Source organism: Syngnathoides biaculeatus, chromosome 23 (genome assembly GCF_019802595.1).
Source record: "Syngnathoides biaculeatus isolate LvHL_M chromosome 23, ASM1980259v1, whole genome shotgun sequence".
In the NCBI taxonomy this organism is placed as follows: domain Eukaryota; kingdom Metazoa; phylum Chordata; class Actinopteri; order Syngnathiformes; family Syngnathidae; genus Syngnathoides; species Syngnathoides biaculeatus.
Genome location: NC_084662.1, coordinates 2,649,941 through 2,668,510, shown reverse-complemented (window position 1 = coordinate 2,668,510; position 18,570 = coordinate 2,649,941). Strand labels below are relative to the sequence as shown.

General features: G+C 41.0%; 1 protein-coding gene across 1 annotated transcript in view; it reads left to right on the top strand.

The window, feature by feature from the left end:
- The window catches only part of hsf2 (heat shock transcription factor 2), an 84,387-nt gene that overhangs the window by 44,410 nt on the left and 21,407 nt on the right, over nt 1-18,570 (top strand). The window contains exons 6-10 of the mRNA XM_061811934.1: nt 263-324; nt 392-470; nt 3,209-3,336; nt 9,408-9,674; nt 14,179-14,278. Of these exons, the coding sequence (XP_061667918.1) occupies nt 263-324; nt 392-470; nt 3,209-3,336; nt 9,408-9,674; nt 14,179-14,278 (636 nt within the window). The remainder of the gene's footprint in view (nt 1-262; nt 325-391; nt 471-3,208; nt 3,337-9,407; nt 9,675-14,178; nt 14,279-18,570) is intronic.

The following is an 18,570-nucleotide window of genomic DNA, read 5'->3' as shown; positions in this document are numbered from 1 at the left end:
TCTTATGTTCAAGTATTACATATAAACTGCAAGTATTAATTTTAACTGACCCCTATAACATTTTTCTTATCTAAACTTTAAGGCTTATTGTCTTCCCTTCCCATCACGAGGACTGAGTGTGGTTTAACGTTTAGCTACATAAACGCACATGATGTGGCTAATGACAAAAAAGTGTGTCTGTTAACCACATTGTCTGACAGGTTTAATGAACCAGTGCTAACTCTGGCTATACAACAGTAATCTCCTTTTGTTCTCTTCTCAGCTGGTACATTTCATTGTCACATTGGTACAGAACAACCACGTGCTGAATTTAAAGCGCAAAAGGTGAGTGTTCAAATTTATAGATGGATTATTATGCTTGAATATCTGATGTCACTGTCATGTATTGTAGGCCAATTCTCATGAACAGCAACGGAAAGAAGCCGAAATATTTGCATGAAATCTACGATGACAAAGTTTGTGTAGAGCAGGTCAGTGTCTACCTTGATTTGTCAATTTTTCAATCACAATTCCATTGTCAGTGTGGTATGGCATTAATTTTCCAATCAATCAGTTTCATTGAGTGGATATATTGAGGAAGGGGTTTTGCAATAAATGCATTACACTCCATATATTAGCATTATCTGGCAGACTTCCAAAAGTGTCCCATTGTGTTGCCATTTTCCTCTTTGAGTAAATGTGTATTTGTATTCTATGCCATCAGTGGTGTGTCTAAAACTGGCTGGATGCAGATATTGTGGACCTTCAAAACTGTCTCCCGATTCAACAAATGTGTTGTCAGCTTCACTTCTTGCTGTAAATGATGTAGAATATGACATTGTACGGTGGAATCTCGGATCACAAAGTTCTTTGCGAGACTGTTGCTCTGTTTTTTCCATTAAAAAAAATAGATGGAAATAGGAAAAAAGGAACGAGAATGAATTCTTTCTAACCCCAGAACCAAATCATGTTTTTGTGGGACTGGTGCTGAGAAACACGGAGTTTCAGGTCCCTCCAAAGATTCTCTATTGGATTTAGGTCTGGAGACTGGCTAGGCCATGGCAGAACCTTGATATGCTCCTGACAGAGCCTCTCGTTGGTTTTCCTGGCTGTGTGCTTCGGGTCATTGTCATTTTGAAAGACCCAGCCACAACCCATCTTCAATGCTTCGACTGATGGAAAGGGGTTGTTCCCCAAAATCTCACAATACATGGCCGCAGTTATTCTCTCCTTAATATAGTGCAGTTGTCCTGTCCCATTTATAGAAAAACACCCGCAAAGCATGATGCTACCACCCCCATGCTTAACAGTAGGGATGGTGTTCTTGTGATGGAACTCATCATTTGTCTTCCTCCAAATACGGTTAGTGGAATTATGACCAAAAAGTTCAGATCAAAGATCACAAAACGTTCCCCAAGACTCCTCTGTATCATCCAAATGGCCATTGGCAAATTTAAGACGGGGCTTGACATCTGCTGGTTTAAGCAGGGGAACCTTCTGTGCCATGCATGATTTCAAACCATGACGTCTTCGTGTATTACCAACAGTCACCTTGGAAACGGTGATCTGAGGTATTTCAGGTCATTAACCAAGTCCTGTCGTGTAGTCCTGGGCTGATTCCTCACCTTTCTAAGGATCATTGAGACCCCACAAGGTGATATCTTCCATGGGGCTCCACTCCGATTGAGATTGAGAGTCATGTTTAACTTCTTCCATTTTCTAATGATTGATCCAACAGTGGACTTTTTTTACCAAGCTGATTGGCAATTTCTCCGTAGCCCTTTCCAGCCGTGTGGAGTTGTGTAATTTTGCCTCTCGTGTCTTTGGACAGCTTTGTTCTTGGGCATGTTACAAGTTTAAGTCTTACTGATTGTATGGGGTGGACATGTATCTTTATGCAGCTGACGACCTCACATAGGTGCATCTGATTCAAGATAATAGATGGAGTGGAGGTGGACTTTTAAAGGCGGACTAACAGGTCTTTGAGGGTCAGAATTCTGGCTGATAGACAAGTGTTCAAATACTTATTTGCAGCTGTATCACACAAATAAATCGTTAAAAAAATCATAACGTTGTGATGTCTGGATTTTTCTTTTTAGATTATCTTTCTCACAGTGGACATGCACCTATGATGAAAATTTCAGACCCCTCCATGATTTCGTAGTGGGAGAAGTTAACGCAATATAGTAGGGTGTTCAAATACTTATTTTCTTCGCTGTAGGTGTGCAGACTTTCTGCCCACTGTACATTATCTCTATATGAAGTACAGGACACGTGGGAGAAAGCGCTACTGAGCAAATTCTGTAGATGCCGTGACTGCATGTCAGCCAAGGCAATATTTTGATTTGAAAATGTTATGAAACTGTTTTGCTGATTTGCAGAAGCGTTTGAGAACAAAGTATCCACTGTATACAGTGTTCCCCCATTGTTCATTGGGGTTATGTTCCTAACATGCCCGCAACTAACGAAAACCCACAAATAATGGATGCAGTATTAATACACACTGCTTACACTGTCAGCGTGCATGGCAGCAGAGGTTTTAACGTGTGTGTAAGCTACCAAATGATAGTTCTCACGAGGATCGCAGTTGTTCCTCACTGCCCCATGAGCACCATCATATGGTAGCTTACATAGACCCTAAAACATGTTCTGGCATGCATGCTAACAGTGTCAACACTTTTCCTTTCAGTTTGTACCGCTTGGGGTCACCACAGCGTGTCATCATTTTCCCTCTAAGCCTATCTCGTGCATCTTCCTCTCTAACATCCACTGTCCTCATGTCTTCCCTCACCACATCCATCAACCTTTTCTTTGGTTTTCCTCTCGCTCTTTTGCCTGGTAGCTCCATTGTCAGCACCCTTCTACCAAGATACTCACTCTCTCGCCTCTGAACATGTCCAAACCATTGAAGTCTGCTCTCGAACCTTGTATCCAAGACATCCAACTTTGGCTGTCCCTCTAATTAGCTCATTTTTAATCCTATTCAACCTGCTCACTCTGAGTGAGAACCTTAACATCTTCATTTCTGCCACCTCCAGTTCTGCTTCCTGTTGTCTCTTCAGTAACACCGTCTCGAATCCGTACATCATTGCCGGCCTCACCACTGTTTTATAAAATGTGAAATAAAGCTTAAGTATTTGCTAACCCTAACTGAAACATGTATGTCGTAAATTGTATAGTTGAGGTGTTTGTTTTTGACTCTGAGTTTTTGTTTTTTCTGAATTGTTAGTCACCTGTCAGCAGTCGGAATAATGTTAAGGTCTCTGAAGCATTAGATGTCATCATTTGTGACCTCTCAGAAAACGATGTAGAGAGAGCGACCGATATCACAGTTGAGTCGCCCAGAAATGAGTCAAGGTGAGTCAACTGACTTTACAGTCTAGTAATCTTTGGTTTATATCCAGGACAGTTATGGTGCTGTATTAGATAAATACTGAAGTGAAATGGGGAGGGGGGTTTAGAAAGTGGTTTATTAATTCACAAATGTGTATTCATTCAAGAAACAGGTTGAACAGTTGGTGTGAAGTCACTTAGCTCGAGTTTTAAACTAAAGCTATGAATACTAGTCCCTATGGAGAGTGCATTGTACAGTATTATCTGTCAGACTGTCCCAGAGCAGCTGTGGCCCTACAAGTAGGTTACCCCCACTAGGATGTCACTGTGGAGGGGTGTGTGCAATTGTAAAGCTTGTTTGTGTACATTGAAAACCACTATATAAGTGTATAAATTGGACATTATAGCCAATGTCTGTTCCAAGTTACAAATGCTCTTTACGGTGGAACCTTGATTTAACGGCCTTGTAGTTGCGGGGTTTCGTCCTTTACACCACATTGTCTGCTTTATTCAACCATTTTTGTTTGTGTCCATATGCACCCATATTACAGTACAATAAAAAAAATTCAACATTTTCCATGGCCTAAAATGCCCAATACAGTACAAATTTATTGTACTTTTTTTTTTTTTTAAAGTTTCTCACAAATTTTACATTTTATCCAAACTTACCATGATATGGTGTGCTTGGTGATGAAAAATTAGTAATGGCAAGTCGAGGCAGGCAGCTTTCATGAGCCATAAAGATGTAGTGTTCAAATCCATTACAATGGCATAGACAAACTGCTTGACAAAGAGACTGACGGCACAACACAACAGAGTACAGTACAGCTCCTGAGACATCTCTTGAATCTTTAAAAAAAAAAAAAAAAGAAAAAAGCCTGCTCACGCCTGATGAAAGTATCCATCCCCCTTGAACTTTTCAACCTTTCGCCACATTTCAGGCTTCAAATATAAAGATATATAATTAAAATCTTTTGTCAAGAATTAACAACAAGTGGGACCCAATTATGAAGTGGAACAAAATTTATTGGATATTTTTTAAAAAATTTCAACAAAAACCTGAAAAAGTGGGGCATGCAATATTTTTCAGCGCCCTTGCATTAATACCTGGTATTGCCACCTTTTACTGGAATTACAGCTGCAAGTTGCTTGGGGTATGTCTATCAGTTTTGCGCATCGAGAGACTGAAATTCTTGCCCATTCATCCTTGCAAAACAGTTCAAGCTCTGAGGTTGGATGGATACCGTTTGTGAACAGCAATCGTCAGCTCTGCCCACAGATTCTCGATTGGATTCAGGTCTGGACTTTCACTTGGCCATTCCAACAGCTGGATACGTTTATTTGTGAACCATTCAATTATAGATTTGGCTTTATGTTTTGGATCATTGTCCTGTTGGAACATAAATCTCCATTCCAGTCTCAGGTCTTTTGCAGACTCCAACAGGTTTTCTTCCAGAATGGTCCTGTATTTGACTATATTCATCTTCCCATCAATTTTAACAATTTTCCTTGTCCCTGCTGAAGAAAACCAGGCCCAAACCATGAGGCTGCCACCACCATGTTTGACAGTGAGAATGGTGTTTTCAGGGTGATGAGCTGTGTTCCTTTTACGTCAAACATATCGTTTTGGATTGTGGCCAAAAACTTCGATTTTGGTTTCATCTGACCGGAGCACCTTCTTCCGCATGTTTGGTGCGTCTCCCAGGTGGCTCGTGGCAAAACTTTAAACGAGACTTTTTATGGATATCTTTGAGAAATGGCTTTTTTCTTGCCACTCTTCCATAAAGGCCAGATTTGTGCAGTGTACAACTGATTTGTTGTCCTATGGACAGACTCTCCCACCTCAGCTGTAAATCTCTGCAGTTCATCCGGAGTGATCATGGGCCTCTTAGCTGTATCTCTGATCAGTCTTCTCTTTGTTTGAGGTGAAAGTTTAGAGGAACGGCCGGGTCTTGGTAGATTTGCAGTGGTCTGATACTCCTTCCATTTCAATATGATTGCTTGCACAATGCTCCTTGAGATGTTTAAAGCTTTGGAAATCTTTTTGTATCCAAATCCGGCTTTGTGTACCACTTGTTGTTGATTCTTGACAAAAAAAAATTGTATTTTATATCTTTATGTTTGAATTCTGAAATGTGGCGAAAGGTTGAAAACTTCAACGGGGCCGAATACTTTAACAAGGCACTGTATATGTGACCATAGAGCTCCTACTATCATGGCCGCCACGACATAGGTACTGGCTGGATCTAGTCATAGTGTATATCTGTGACACAGAAATAAATGTCCTAGTCTCTCCCTATATTGTGCCACAGTGCCAGTAAACAACTGTGTCCAGTTGTAGAATTAAGATTTTTCCAACAGAAGTTTGAGTGACAGCTGGAAACTATAGTTGATACGAACAGTCTGTTTGTTCCAATGTCCGTTAAAATGAGATCTGTCAAATCGAGGTGCCACTATACTTGCAATTCATATAACCACAGTCCTAGGGAAGAGTGGTTGTAAAATTGTTGCAAACGACAAGCTTATAGTGGGTATAGAAAGTGTTCAGACCCCCTTGAATTTTTCACGATTTGAACTGCCTGCAGAGCTCAGACACAGAATTCTGGCAAGACAAAGATGGGCAAGGTTTAAAAAAATTAAAAAAAATAATTCTGCTGCACTTGAGATTCCGAAGAGCACATAACTAAAGAAATGCAATCATAATCTTTGGATTATGATTGAATGCCTGTTTGGCATTCCATGAAAATAAAATTGGATCCAGCCAAACCTGTCTTATACCAGAGAACAGGGCAAGTCACTTCAACATAGACATATTTTGGCAAACAAATTATGAAATTTCTTCCTGATTGTGACAATATTCTTCCCCAATAAATAGTGTTAAAATGCTGTAATTCCCAACGCACAACTATGTCTCTCTATATCCATTTTCTAGCTTTCTGAAAGTTGCTTACAACAGTTGTTAACATTTGTTGTAACTAAATCCAAGCATTATTCATTTATGTTTCACCTTTATCGGGCACTGGCCCTACCACAGAAGCATGCAGGAGGAAAAAGTTCTTACATACACAATACAAGCAAGGCCAGATCTGACAGAGCACACCCACATTTTCTGGTTGCGCCACCCGTAGTGAATATCTGGCACAAAGGTGTTTAAATTGCTGATGTAGTCGACAGGAGAATGCAGACCGCCACAATAGTGCATAGCTTGTCCGCCTTTTGTGACTAAGCACATGGATTGATTATGACCCTTAGTGACTGGTGAGAAATTAATTTCTTCGAATTAACTCTGTTCTTCAACTAATAATACACTGCACAATAAACATTTAACAAAACCTCAAGTCAACATTGAGTTAGAACTGAGTTTGTCTCTTGACGACCAGGATAACTTGTTGCAGGGTTGAGAATTTTCCGCCCATTGGCGGATTTCCGACTTTTCAGACCAAAATGACCATTCTCGAGATAAACACAAATCCGTTGATAAAATTTCAAGCGGGGGGTTGGGTATAGTGCGCCTGCCCCTCGGCGGTGGGCTCCGAGCTGCAAGTTCAGCTTAGTGCTAGCACAAGCACGACTATCATATGCCGTTCTAACTTGCTCGGTAGTGTAAATATTTGCATTTTGCGACATAAACAAAACTTGTTTGCGGCAGATTACTCGATTGGACAACAGAGTTATAAAGTAGAACGATCCAATCATGTTAGTGGTTAATCGGGTTTCACCATTGCCATGTACATGTGTTCTCGGTTCTCAGAAATCACAGTGTAACTTGTTAGTTAGCCAAATAATGGCGCGTGGGACTTAGTGCAAACTGAGCGAAGGTGTGTTCAAAGTTTTACGATGGCGAAAGTGTGAGGAAAAAAAGGATGAAGATCAAGTGAGTGGTAGGGTTATTTTTATTCATATTATTTCATAAATTTGTGCTTCATCTCTACACTATACTAATTCTATGAATAACTGACTGCATATCAAAAAGAAAATATAATGGTGTATCCAGATTAAACCGTGAAAGAGATTGGAAATTCATTCTGAAGTTTGGCAAATGGTGAAACTCTTATATGTAATGTGCTTCAAATAAGTACATTAATTCAAGCATTGAAGAAATGAAACTGATATTTCAATTTTTGCTGTACTGGTAGAGCACCAAACAAGGGACATTTTTTCCACAAATACAGTTAAATTCAGTGAAATTAATGGTTTTGGGCCTAACAAATTGCTAAAATCACTTAGCTTCAGGGGGCTTCGCCCCCTGGGCCCCCTGGTCCCCCAACGGGGCGCGGTGCCTGCAGCCCCCAGACCCCTGGCTACTTTTCAGACTTTTTTCTCATTTAGCATTCTCATCTCTGTTGTTGTGATTGAACAATGAATTCTGCTCTTCTCCTCCTCAAGCCGTCACCTTATCGTGGTGTAGTGGTTTCTCTGTCCCGATGATCCTTGGAGCTAAGTTGTCTGGGGCTTCATGCCCCTGGTTGGGTCACCCATAGCAAACAGGTTCTATGTGAGGGACCAGACAAAGTATGGCTCTATAAACCCCTATGACGAATAAAAATAATGGAGCTTAAGGACATGCGTCACTGGTGCCAGGCCTGGAGCTGGGGCTCGAAGGCGAGCACTTGGTTGCCGGGGCTGCACCAATGGGGGTCAACCGGGCATAGCCCAAAAGGGTAGCATGGGTCCCCCCTCCCATGGGCTCACCACAAGTGAGAGGGGCCATAGAGGTCGGTGCAATAGAGCTGCACGGTAGCCAAAGGCGGGGAGCTTGACAATCTAATCCGCACCTACAAAAACTAGCTCTAGGCACATGGAATGTCACCTCTCTGGCAGTGAAGGAGCCAGATCTGGTGCATGATGTCGAGATGTTCTGACTAGATATAGTCGGACTTGAGAGGTTGAACTCTGTTCCACTCTGTGGAGTTACCATTTGTGAGAAGTGCCTAGCAGGTATGGGTTTACCTATAATCAGCACCTCCAAATCTGAGACCATGATCCTTAATCGGAAAAGGGTTACGTGCCCTCTTCGGCTCGGGGATGAGATCTTGCCCCACTTGGGAGGAGTTTTAAGTTCAGTATCTAGGGATTTTGTTCATAAGTGAGGGAAGAAAGAAGCGGGAGATCAACAGGCGGATCGGTGCCGCATTTGCAGTGATAATTAGTAAAGCTGACAGGCTTGGTGATCCGATCCGCAGCTACAGAAACTAGCTCTAGGATCAGTGCAGCGTCTGCAGTGATGCAGACTTTGTATCAGTCCATTGTGGTAAAGAGGGAGCTACGTCAAAAGGCGACGTTCTCAATTTACCAGTCGATCCACATTCCTACCCTCACCCATGGGCAGGAGCTGTGGGTCGTGACCGAAAGAACAAGATCCCGGATACAAGCGGCCAAAATGAGTTTACTTTGCAGGAGGTCCGGGCTTTCACTTAGAGATAGGGTGAGAAGCTTAGCCATTAGTGTTGAGCCATTGCTCCTCCCCATTAAGAGGAGCCAGATGAGGTGGCTAGAGGATCTTATTCGGATGCCTCCCAGATACCTCTCTGGTGAGGTGTTCCGGGCACGTCCCACGTGAGACAGACCCTGGGGGCGACCCAGGACACAATGGAGAGACAATGTCTTTCAGCTAGGGAAGACCTCGGAATTCATCCTGAAGAGCTGGATGAATTGGCTGGGGAGAGGGAAGTCAGGGTATCCCTGCTAAAGATCCTGCCCCCCGACCCAATACGAAAAAGCGGTAGAAGATGGATGAATGGATGGAAATTCTTTCTCTCTCTCTCTCTCTCTCTCTCTCTCTCTCTCTCTCCCCCCCATATCTCCCTCCCTCCCTCTCCCCCCTGTGTACCATAAAATCCTGAAGGAGAATGGCTGGCCATCAGTTTGTGGCCTCAAACCCAAAGGCTGTTGGATCATGCAGCAGGACAACAATCTGAAGCACATCAGCAGGTCCACCTCTGTATGGCTCTGATGATTTGAAACATTTGTATGTGATATGCAAAAAAAAAAAAAAAAAAATTAAAATCAGGATGGGAGCAAATTCTTTTTCACAGCACTGTAATTCACTCACTGCACCAAATGTGTACTGACATGCCTCTTTTAAATTTCCACAGTGATGTCGAAATAGTGGAACTAGATTTGGACGCCTGCCCAGTAATGGAAGCTGAGGTTGAGGCCAGCACAATCTGCATAGATGATGTCAAAGAGGATGCGGTTGTGGGGCACCAAAGGATTGACACATTGGACTGCAGCCGACCAGCCAACAGCGCTCTTCAACTTAATAAAGCATCTGGGCTTAATCTGGAAGACCCTGTAAAGATGATGGACTCCATACTGAAGGAGAATGGAGCTATCTCACAAAATATTAACCTCTTGGGCAAGTAAGTTCAGTGTAGTGTCTGCAAATGTGTATTTATTCAGGGAGAGACTTTAAAGCAGTGAGTCCCAAGCTTCATTGAACCAAGGCACATATCTTACATTTGAAAAATCTCATGGCACAGCAACAAACAAAAATGTCACGAATAGTGGATACACAAATCAATAATACTCTTTTTGCCATAAAATTGAAGAGCATTGTTCTGTTTTTATATGCCACTGTCATAGGTGAACAAGGATACTTTTATAAATAAATGTTTTAACCAATTAGGTGAAATTTGATCATTTCCAACAGCACACCAGAAGAGTTCTCAAGGCACACTACTTTAATGTATTAATCGTGATTAACTCCAGTCGCTTGATTAGGTTTTGAAAGGGTATAGATTTTAGTAACATTTTGTGTTTCAAATTGCAACCTTTGTCAGTCCACAATTTCTTGGTATACCGATTAGTGACAAACTCGGCGAGAATTGCGTGAACAGTGTTGCTGCGACTGATGAGAGGTAATTATTATTATTATTATTTTTTTTTTCTAAACTTCCCAGTGGAAACCTTTCCAATAGGTCATGTAATATGTACTCTATTTTGACAATGTAATGTTAAATCCTCGCTCATTTAATATTGTTTTAAGATCGACAATAACGAATTTTCAGGGACGCTGCCATTTTCGCGAGTCCATTGACCTACGTGCGCGGATGTGACGTGTACCGTGCCGAAACAAAGGCTCGGTTACATGGGACACCATTTATGCCCAGTGCTGATTTCTCGGATTTATCCTCATCTGATGAAGAAATGGCAGTATCGGTTGATCGAGAAGTCGGAGGAATACTTCCATACACAGCCGTCAGCGGCTCGGCCGCTCGGTTGATTGGGAAGACGGAGGAATACTTCCATACACAGTCGTGGGCAGTGCCGCTCATGCTGCCGCGGGCCGCGTAACTAGTTAGCATGCCTGGAGCCGCTCATGGCTGTGTATGGAAGTATTCCTCCATCTTCCTGATCAACCAATACTGCTATTTCTTCATCAGATGAAGATAAATCTGAGAAATCAGCGCTGGGCATAAATGGTGTCTCCTATGTAATCGAGCCTTTGTTGCACGTCACAACCATGCACGTAGGTCATGTGACTCGCGAAAATGGCAGCGCTCCTGAAAATTCGTAATTGTCAATAAAAATCTTCTCAAAACAATATTAAATGAGAGAGGATTTAACATAACATTGTCAAAATAGAGTACATATTACATGACCTATTGGAACATTGTTAGTGCAAACCAGTGGATTTCCCTTCAAAATGTGTTTTATTTGGGCATAGGATTTTGTATTGAAATACAATCAAATAATTTTTTTCAGTGGAAACAATATTCCTGTCAGTCAGTTGATTCATTGATTGATTCAGATCCCCACTCAAATCAAATATAAAATATACAGTCACTCACATTTGAAAACTGTACGGGTGTGGTCAGTCATGCCCGCAGATAAAGTTGCGGGTGTGATTACGGATGAAATCTCAAAACCTTAAAATAACTTACTGGAATAAAATAACATAACTGTAAATTAAAAATAAATTAAATACATAACTAAAATAGAAAACTAAAATTTCAAACTCAGAAATGTTAATTTCCAATTTCAACTGTTATTAGTAGAACATGTCTTCAGTTCGTTATACTCCTTTTGATTTGAGGTTTTAAGGTTATAAACAGCCTGCAAAATATGGGTTTGTCTCATGGAGCAGTACGTTGTCACATGGCAAGGTAAACTCATTTACCGCTGTAGTTGTTTTTTTTTGTTTTTCTTTTTTAAATCCATGGACTAGATGTGTTTTTTTTATAATACTTTACTATTAGGCTAGTGATAGGCCATGGTGTGAAATATTGCCTTAACTAACTAACCAACATTCTTTACAAATCCATCATCTAATACAAATAAATTATTGGTAGGTATGAAGGTAGCCTGTGTAAAACCTTTTCCAGTTCTGATTGAACTGTGACCTTAGAGGTCTCTTATTATTTAGAAGCTTGCATTTCAACTTTTGTGAAATCTGAACCATAGCTATACCTCTTTAGAACACCAAATATTTCCACTAAGGTCCACTTACAGAAAAATTTAAGCCTGCATGGCCACTAATCGTGTACTGGAGGTGAAAATTTTCAAGCCATTTTAATATTATTTATTAACATAGATCAGTCACTCACATTTGAAAAATGTACGGGTGTGGTCAGTTATGTTTGCAGATAAAGTTACGGGTGTGACGAGGGATGGAATCTCAAGACCTTAAAATAACTTACTGGATTAATATATGTACTAACTGTAATTTACGTAACTAATTTAAAAATAGAATAAACAAACGCATAACTAAAGTAGAAAACAAAAATTTCAAACTCATAAATGTTCATTTCCAATTTCAACTGATATTAGTAGAACATGATATGAAACTGCATTTAAAATTTTTCATCAATAAAAATTCTTGATCTGACAAACTTTACCTGAAGAAAAGTTAAATGCACTGGCCTGTCAAAGAATAAACACAAACGGTCTATACCTGCAATGTTTTGAAAATGCTAAGGGGGTGCACGTGCGCTCCCCTGCTACTACCCTAAATAGGAGACCGGCTGCAAGAACGCGCCTTTATGTGCGTGCGTTCAACGTATTGGCCACACTTAGTCGATAGTTTTTGGGGTTTTTTGGGCCCACCATCACACGATCAACCAAAACTGCCTCGCGATCGACGCATTGAGCACCCCGAGTGTAACTGAATTTCCTTTTATATGGCTCATTATGTTGATGACTTTCAACGTAAATGCGCTTGCAGTACGTGAAGAAGCTCTGAACATGCCCTTTTGACATCACTTCTGGACATGCTCAGTACGGTTAACTTGCATTTCCTATTTCCGGGTGAAGACTGATTTTTTTAGGAGCAGGCTTGTTTAGTCAACATTTATGAAATAAACAAGTAAATTAATGTCAAGACTACACAAAATAAGCGACGTCTTTCAATATCTATTTTTTCTACTCGTAACAAATTTTATGTGCTTGGTTTTTCGTGCTCGACTGTGCAGACTTTAGAGTGCGAATGCACATGAGCGCGGTTGGGCTCGTCAAATGTGAGTGACTGTAACTAAACCAAGCCAAATATGAACTATAAATTTGAAAGGTCGCTTGAAGCTTTGTTTCTTTTTTTTTCACAATGATATCTGTTTTTCTTGTTGTAAAACTGATTTATTGCTTGCAGAATATCGTGAGCAATGCATGTTGAAAGCTAAATGATGCTCCGAAACAGTTTTAAGGTTAATGTTATGTTGCCTCCTTTATTTAAAATGGAGAATTAGCTTTTTGTGCACTGTATTGTCTGTGCTTTCATCTTTGATCAAGCTGTGCCAAGGTGGAGTTTTAACATAAGACACCATCTCATCCTGTACTTTATATTTTGGCTTCAGACCAGACCTTTTTTTACTCAAAAAAGCGGGCGGAGTCAGGTGAGCAGCGGACTCTGCCGTGTTTAAAAAAAAAAAAAAAAAAAAAAAAGTCAAGGTTGTGGTTCACTGCGCTGGATTGGTTTTCAAGTGTGCTGAGAATGTCTATGTATTTGTACTCGTAACAAATTTTACGTGCGTGATTTTTCATACTCGACTGTGCAAATTTGCGAGCTCGGTCGTGCTCGTCAAATGTGAGTGACTGAATATAACAAAATCTATGTATGAAATCCAATGAATTGGGATTAATCACAAAATCTCCAATTACGTAGACTCTGGGGTGGGCGAATGGGTCGGGGGAGTCCCACTCGTAATATTTATACGTTGTTCTGTTGAAGGGAGGACATTTGAAATGTTCATAAAAAGCAAGCTACATTACATGATAAAGGACTTAATTATCATCTGAATGTAACTGTGGTAGGCCATTCACTTGGAACATCCATCCATCCATTTTCTTAGCCGCTTATCCTCACAAGGGTCGTGGAAGTGCTGGAGCCTATCCCAGCTGTCAACGAGCAGGAGTCAGGGTACAACCTGAACTGGTTGCCAGCCAATCGCAGGGCACATAGAGACAAACACCCGCACTCACAATCTCACCGAGGGGCAATTTAGAGAGTCCAATTAATATTGCATGTTTATCATGACTATCTTGGAGTATTTCAGGTGGGTTTTTTTTTTTTGGTTTGTTTATTTTGTTTGTTTTTTGAGTTTTTTGGTGTGTACATTGTGGGCAAAAAATATGAAATTTTAGCAAATGGCTGCAATATAAACAAAATGTTAAGGGGGTCTCAATACCTTTTGTACTCTTTGTATAATAAAAACACAAAGTTCTAAATCAAAAGTGATGTTAGTTACACATTGTAAAGACATTGTAAAGGTGGGCATCTAAATGGACTGTGCTACACAGTGTTTAAACAGTAGTTTAGATCAGCTAGTATAGTTCTCAGTCAGTGAGCACATATATTTTAGCTTTGAAAATACTGATATCATGCCTATAATACTGCTAACAATCACGGTGGTCATATGTCCCTGTTGGCAGGCTGGAGCTGATGGACTATTTGGACAGCATTGACTGCAGTCTAGAGGATTTTCAGGCCATGCTTTTTGGAAAACAGGGCATTGATGTTAATTCTTTTGAGGTAAGTGACAATCCATGCAGGGAGTACAGAAAGTATTGAGACCCCCTTAATTTTTTCACTTTATCTTGGAGCTATTTGCTAAAATTATTTGTTCATTTTATTCCCCCTTTGAACATATTGAGAGAATAAAATTAAATTGTGAAAAATATTTGTAGATTTATTAAAAAAATAAACGGAAATATAACACAGCTATAAGTATTCATACCCGTGGCTCAATTTTTAGTAGAAGCACTCTTTTGAGGTAATATAACAATGAGTCTTTTTGGGAATGATGCAACAAATTTTTCACACCTGGATTTTGGGATCCTCGGCCATTCCTCCTTGCAGATCTTCTCCAGTTTTTTAAGGTTGATTGGTAAACGTTGGTGGACACCCATTTTCAAGTCTCTCCAAAGATGCTGTATTGGGGGTGGCCAGACTTTTTTACCTCACGATCTACTTTTCCAGCAGCCAGCCTCTCGCGTACTACTGATGTGGGGCGGGGGGGCTTTTCAAATACTTATTAGCAGCTGTGTCACACAAATTGTTAAAAAAAATCATACATTGTGATTTCTGGATTTTCTTTTTAGATTATCTGTCACAGTGGACTTGCTCCTACGATGAAAATTTCAGACTCCTCCATGATTTCTAAGTAGGAGAATTTGGAATATAGCATGGTGTTCAAATACTCATTTTCTTCACTGTATGTCATCAGGGCAAACTGCCTTTCCATTTTTCATCTTTTGTAGTGCCTTTCTAACTTCCCCCTGACTAATCATTGCCACTCCCTGGTCCTTCACACTTGCCTCTTCAACTCTTCCTTCTCTCACGTTTTCTTCATTCATCAACTTCTCAAAGTATTCTTTCCATTTATTTAGCACACTACTGGAACCAGTCAACACATTTCCATCTCTATCCTTAATCACTCTTACCTCTTGCACATCCATCCCATCTCCATCTCTCTGTCTGGCCAACCTGTAGAGATCCTTTTCTCCTTCTCTCGTGTCCAACCAGGTGTACATGTCATATCCCTCTTGTTTAGCCTTTCCAACCTCTACCTTTGCCCTACGTCGCATCTCAGTGTACTCCTTTCGCCTCTCCTCGGTCCTCTCAGTGTCCCACTTCTTCTTCGCTAATCTCTTTCCTTGTATCACTCCCTGTATTTTCGGGTTCCACCACCAAGTCTCCTTCTCCCCTTTCGTACCAGAAGACACACCAAGTACTCTCCTGCCTGTCTCTCTGATTACCTTGGCTGTCGTAGTCCAGTCTTCCGGGAGCTTCTGCTGTCCATCGAGAGCCTGTCTCACCTCTTTCCAAAAGCCCACACAATATTCTTCCTTTCTCAGCTTCCACCACATGGTTCTCTGCTCGACCTTTGTCTTCTTAATCTTCCTACCCACCACCAAAGTCGTCCTACACACCACCATCCTATGCTGTCGAGTTACACTCTCCCCTACCACTACTTTACAGTCAGTAACCTCCTTCAGATTACATCGTCTGCACAAAATATAATCCACCTGCGTGCTTCTACCTCCGCTCTTGTAGGTCACTATATGTTCCTCCCTCTTCTCGAAATAAGTGTTCACTACAGCCATCTCCATCCTTTTTGCAAAGTCCACCACCATCTGTCCCTCAAAAGTTCTTTTCCTGGATGCCATACTTACCCATCACGTCTTCATCCACCTGTTTCCTTAACCAACATGTCCTTTAGAATCTGCACCTATCACAACTCTCTCTGTCTTGGATGCTCAGAACTACTACATCCAGTTCCTTCCAGAATTTCTATTTCAACTCTAGGTCACATCCTACCTGTGGGGCATAGACGCGAATCAGATTATAAATAACACCCTCAATTTCAAATTTCAGCCTCATCACTCGATCCGATACTCTTTTCACCTCCAAGATGTTCTTCGTCAGCTCTTTCTTTAAAATAATCCTTACTCCATTTCTCTTCCCATTTACTCCATGGTAAAATAATTTAAACCCTGCTCCTAAACTTCTAGCCTTACTACATTTCCACCTGCCCTCTTGGATGCACAATATATTAACCTTTCTTCTAATCAAGTCGACCAACTCCTGAGCTTTTCCTGTCATAGTCCTGACATTAAAAGTCCCTACACTCAGTTGTAGGTTCTGTGCATTACTCTTCTTCTTCTGCCGACGAATCGCTTCCCTCCTCTTCTTTGTCTTCGACCCACAGTAGCTGAATTTCCAGAGACCCCCTTCAGGCTAGCGGTACCAGGGGCGGGCGTTGTTAACTCAGGCCACACCCGATCCGGTATGGGATTCTTTAGTTGAACGCTCATTTTTTTTATTTTTACGCTGGATGTCCTTCCTGACGCAACCCTCTGCATTTATCTGGGCTTGGGTCCGGCCTAAAAATTCCAATGGCTTGTGCCCCCATCGGGCTGCATTTTAAATATGTTGAACATGCTTTGCAAATCATTGTACAGTCATATAACTATGAACATCAATACTAACGAAAAATTCAGGTTTTGAAAAGTCTCCCCAGGAAAAATTTTGTCTCTAGTTATGAAGGAAATTCAGGATACAAAAGTGAAAATATGGCGCTGGATTCCACCATACATAAACATCCTGTACCGTATATTGATATTGGTTTAAAACCGCCGCGCTAGAAGTGCTCTCCCATTGGCTCCCGCCAGAGCATTTTCCTGCACATACACGCACACATCTTGAAAATTTCAAACCCCTCCATGATTTCTAAGTGGGAGAACTTGCAATATAGCAGGGTGTTCAAATACTTTTTTCTTCACTGTGTGTGTGTATATATATATATAGAGAGAGAGAGAGAGAGAGAGAGAGAGAGAGAGAGAGCGAGAGAGAGAGAGAGAGAGCGAGAGAGAGAGAGAGAGAGAGAGAGAAGAGAGAGAGAGAGACGAGAGAGAGAGAGAGAGAGAGAGAGAGAGAGAGAGAGAGAGAGGAGAGAGAGAGAGAGAAGAGAGATAGAGAGAGAGAGAGAGAGAGAGAAGAGAGAGAGAGAGATGAGAGAGAGAGAGAGATGAGAGAGAGAGAGAGATGAGAGAGAGAGAGAGAGAGAGATGAGAGAGAGAGAGAGAGAGGAGAGAGAGAGAGAAATTGGTATCATCCCTGGTGCCTTGTGATCCTTTGAATAAGCTCTTGAAGTGTAGGTTTGACGCTAGCTGTCAGGTTCACCAATCAGACATTCATTAAACAGGACAAAAAAGGAAGCAAAGACACCAGTTCAAGTCTCGCGAGAAGAGAGGAACTGTCTCGTACAATTCACTGCGCACTCTGATTATCCTCTCCTCAGCACCTCTATTTATTTAGTTTTAAGACACCCCTTATTTACATGGATGTTACAAAAAGAAGACAACAAGCAAAACAGTTTGAAACAAGGTGTACATGTTTGTTCATGTGCGTCTGCACGTGAGGAAGATTGCTGAATACATGTGTGGTCATCATTTCTTTAACAGGCAGCTGTTCTAACAGTTCTGATGATTAGATGTTTTTGTTCTTGCTATCTCCTGCTAGGAGACTGCCACGTTATCTAGGGCAGAGCAAAGCATTTCTTTATTGGAAGCAAATGTATGATAATTATGATCACAATTATTCCTACATTTCCCCCCTGTTTATCCTACATTTGCTACCACGTTTTCTAGAGCAGAGCAAAGCATTCTTCATTGCAGGCAGAGAGAGTAACTGAATTGGAGCAGAGCAAATCATTTCTTCATTGCAGGCAGAAACAGTAACTGAATTGGAGCAGAGCAAAGCATTTCTTCATTGCAGGCAGAAACAGTCACTGAATTGGAGCAGAGCAAAGCATTTCTTCATTGCAGGCAGAAACAGTCACTGAATTGGAGCAGAGCAAAGCATTTATTCATTGCAGGCAGAAACAGTAACTGAATTGGAGCAGAGCGAAGCATTTCTTCATTGCAGGCAGAAACAGTAACTGAATTGGAGCAAAGCAAAGCATTTCTTCATTGCAGTCAGAAGCAGTTACTTAATACTATTTACAATTATTTCTACATTATCCTCCTGTTTATCCTACATTTGCTCAAATCCTTAAATCATCTAATGGATCACCCTTTCGGCTTACACTCGGAGGAAAATATGCATTACTTGTACTCTTCTGGATCAGAGAACAGGTCTCGAAGAGAAGTCATAACGTCATCATCGTGGTCAAGAATATCACTGTCATTACTCTGTTGTGCCAATAATGGATATATTTGTGCCAATTTTGAATTTGTCGGGGCAATAGCAGTGGTTATAAGTTGGTTAAGTGATGTCTTAATGCAGGGAATACAACAACATTCACGCAATGCAAGAATAGC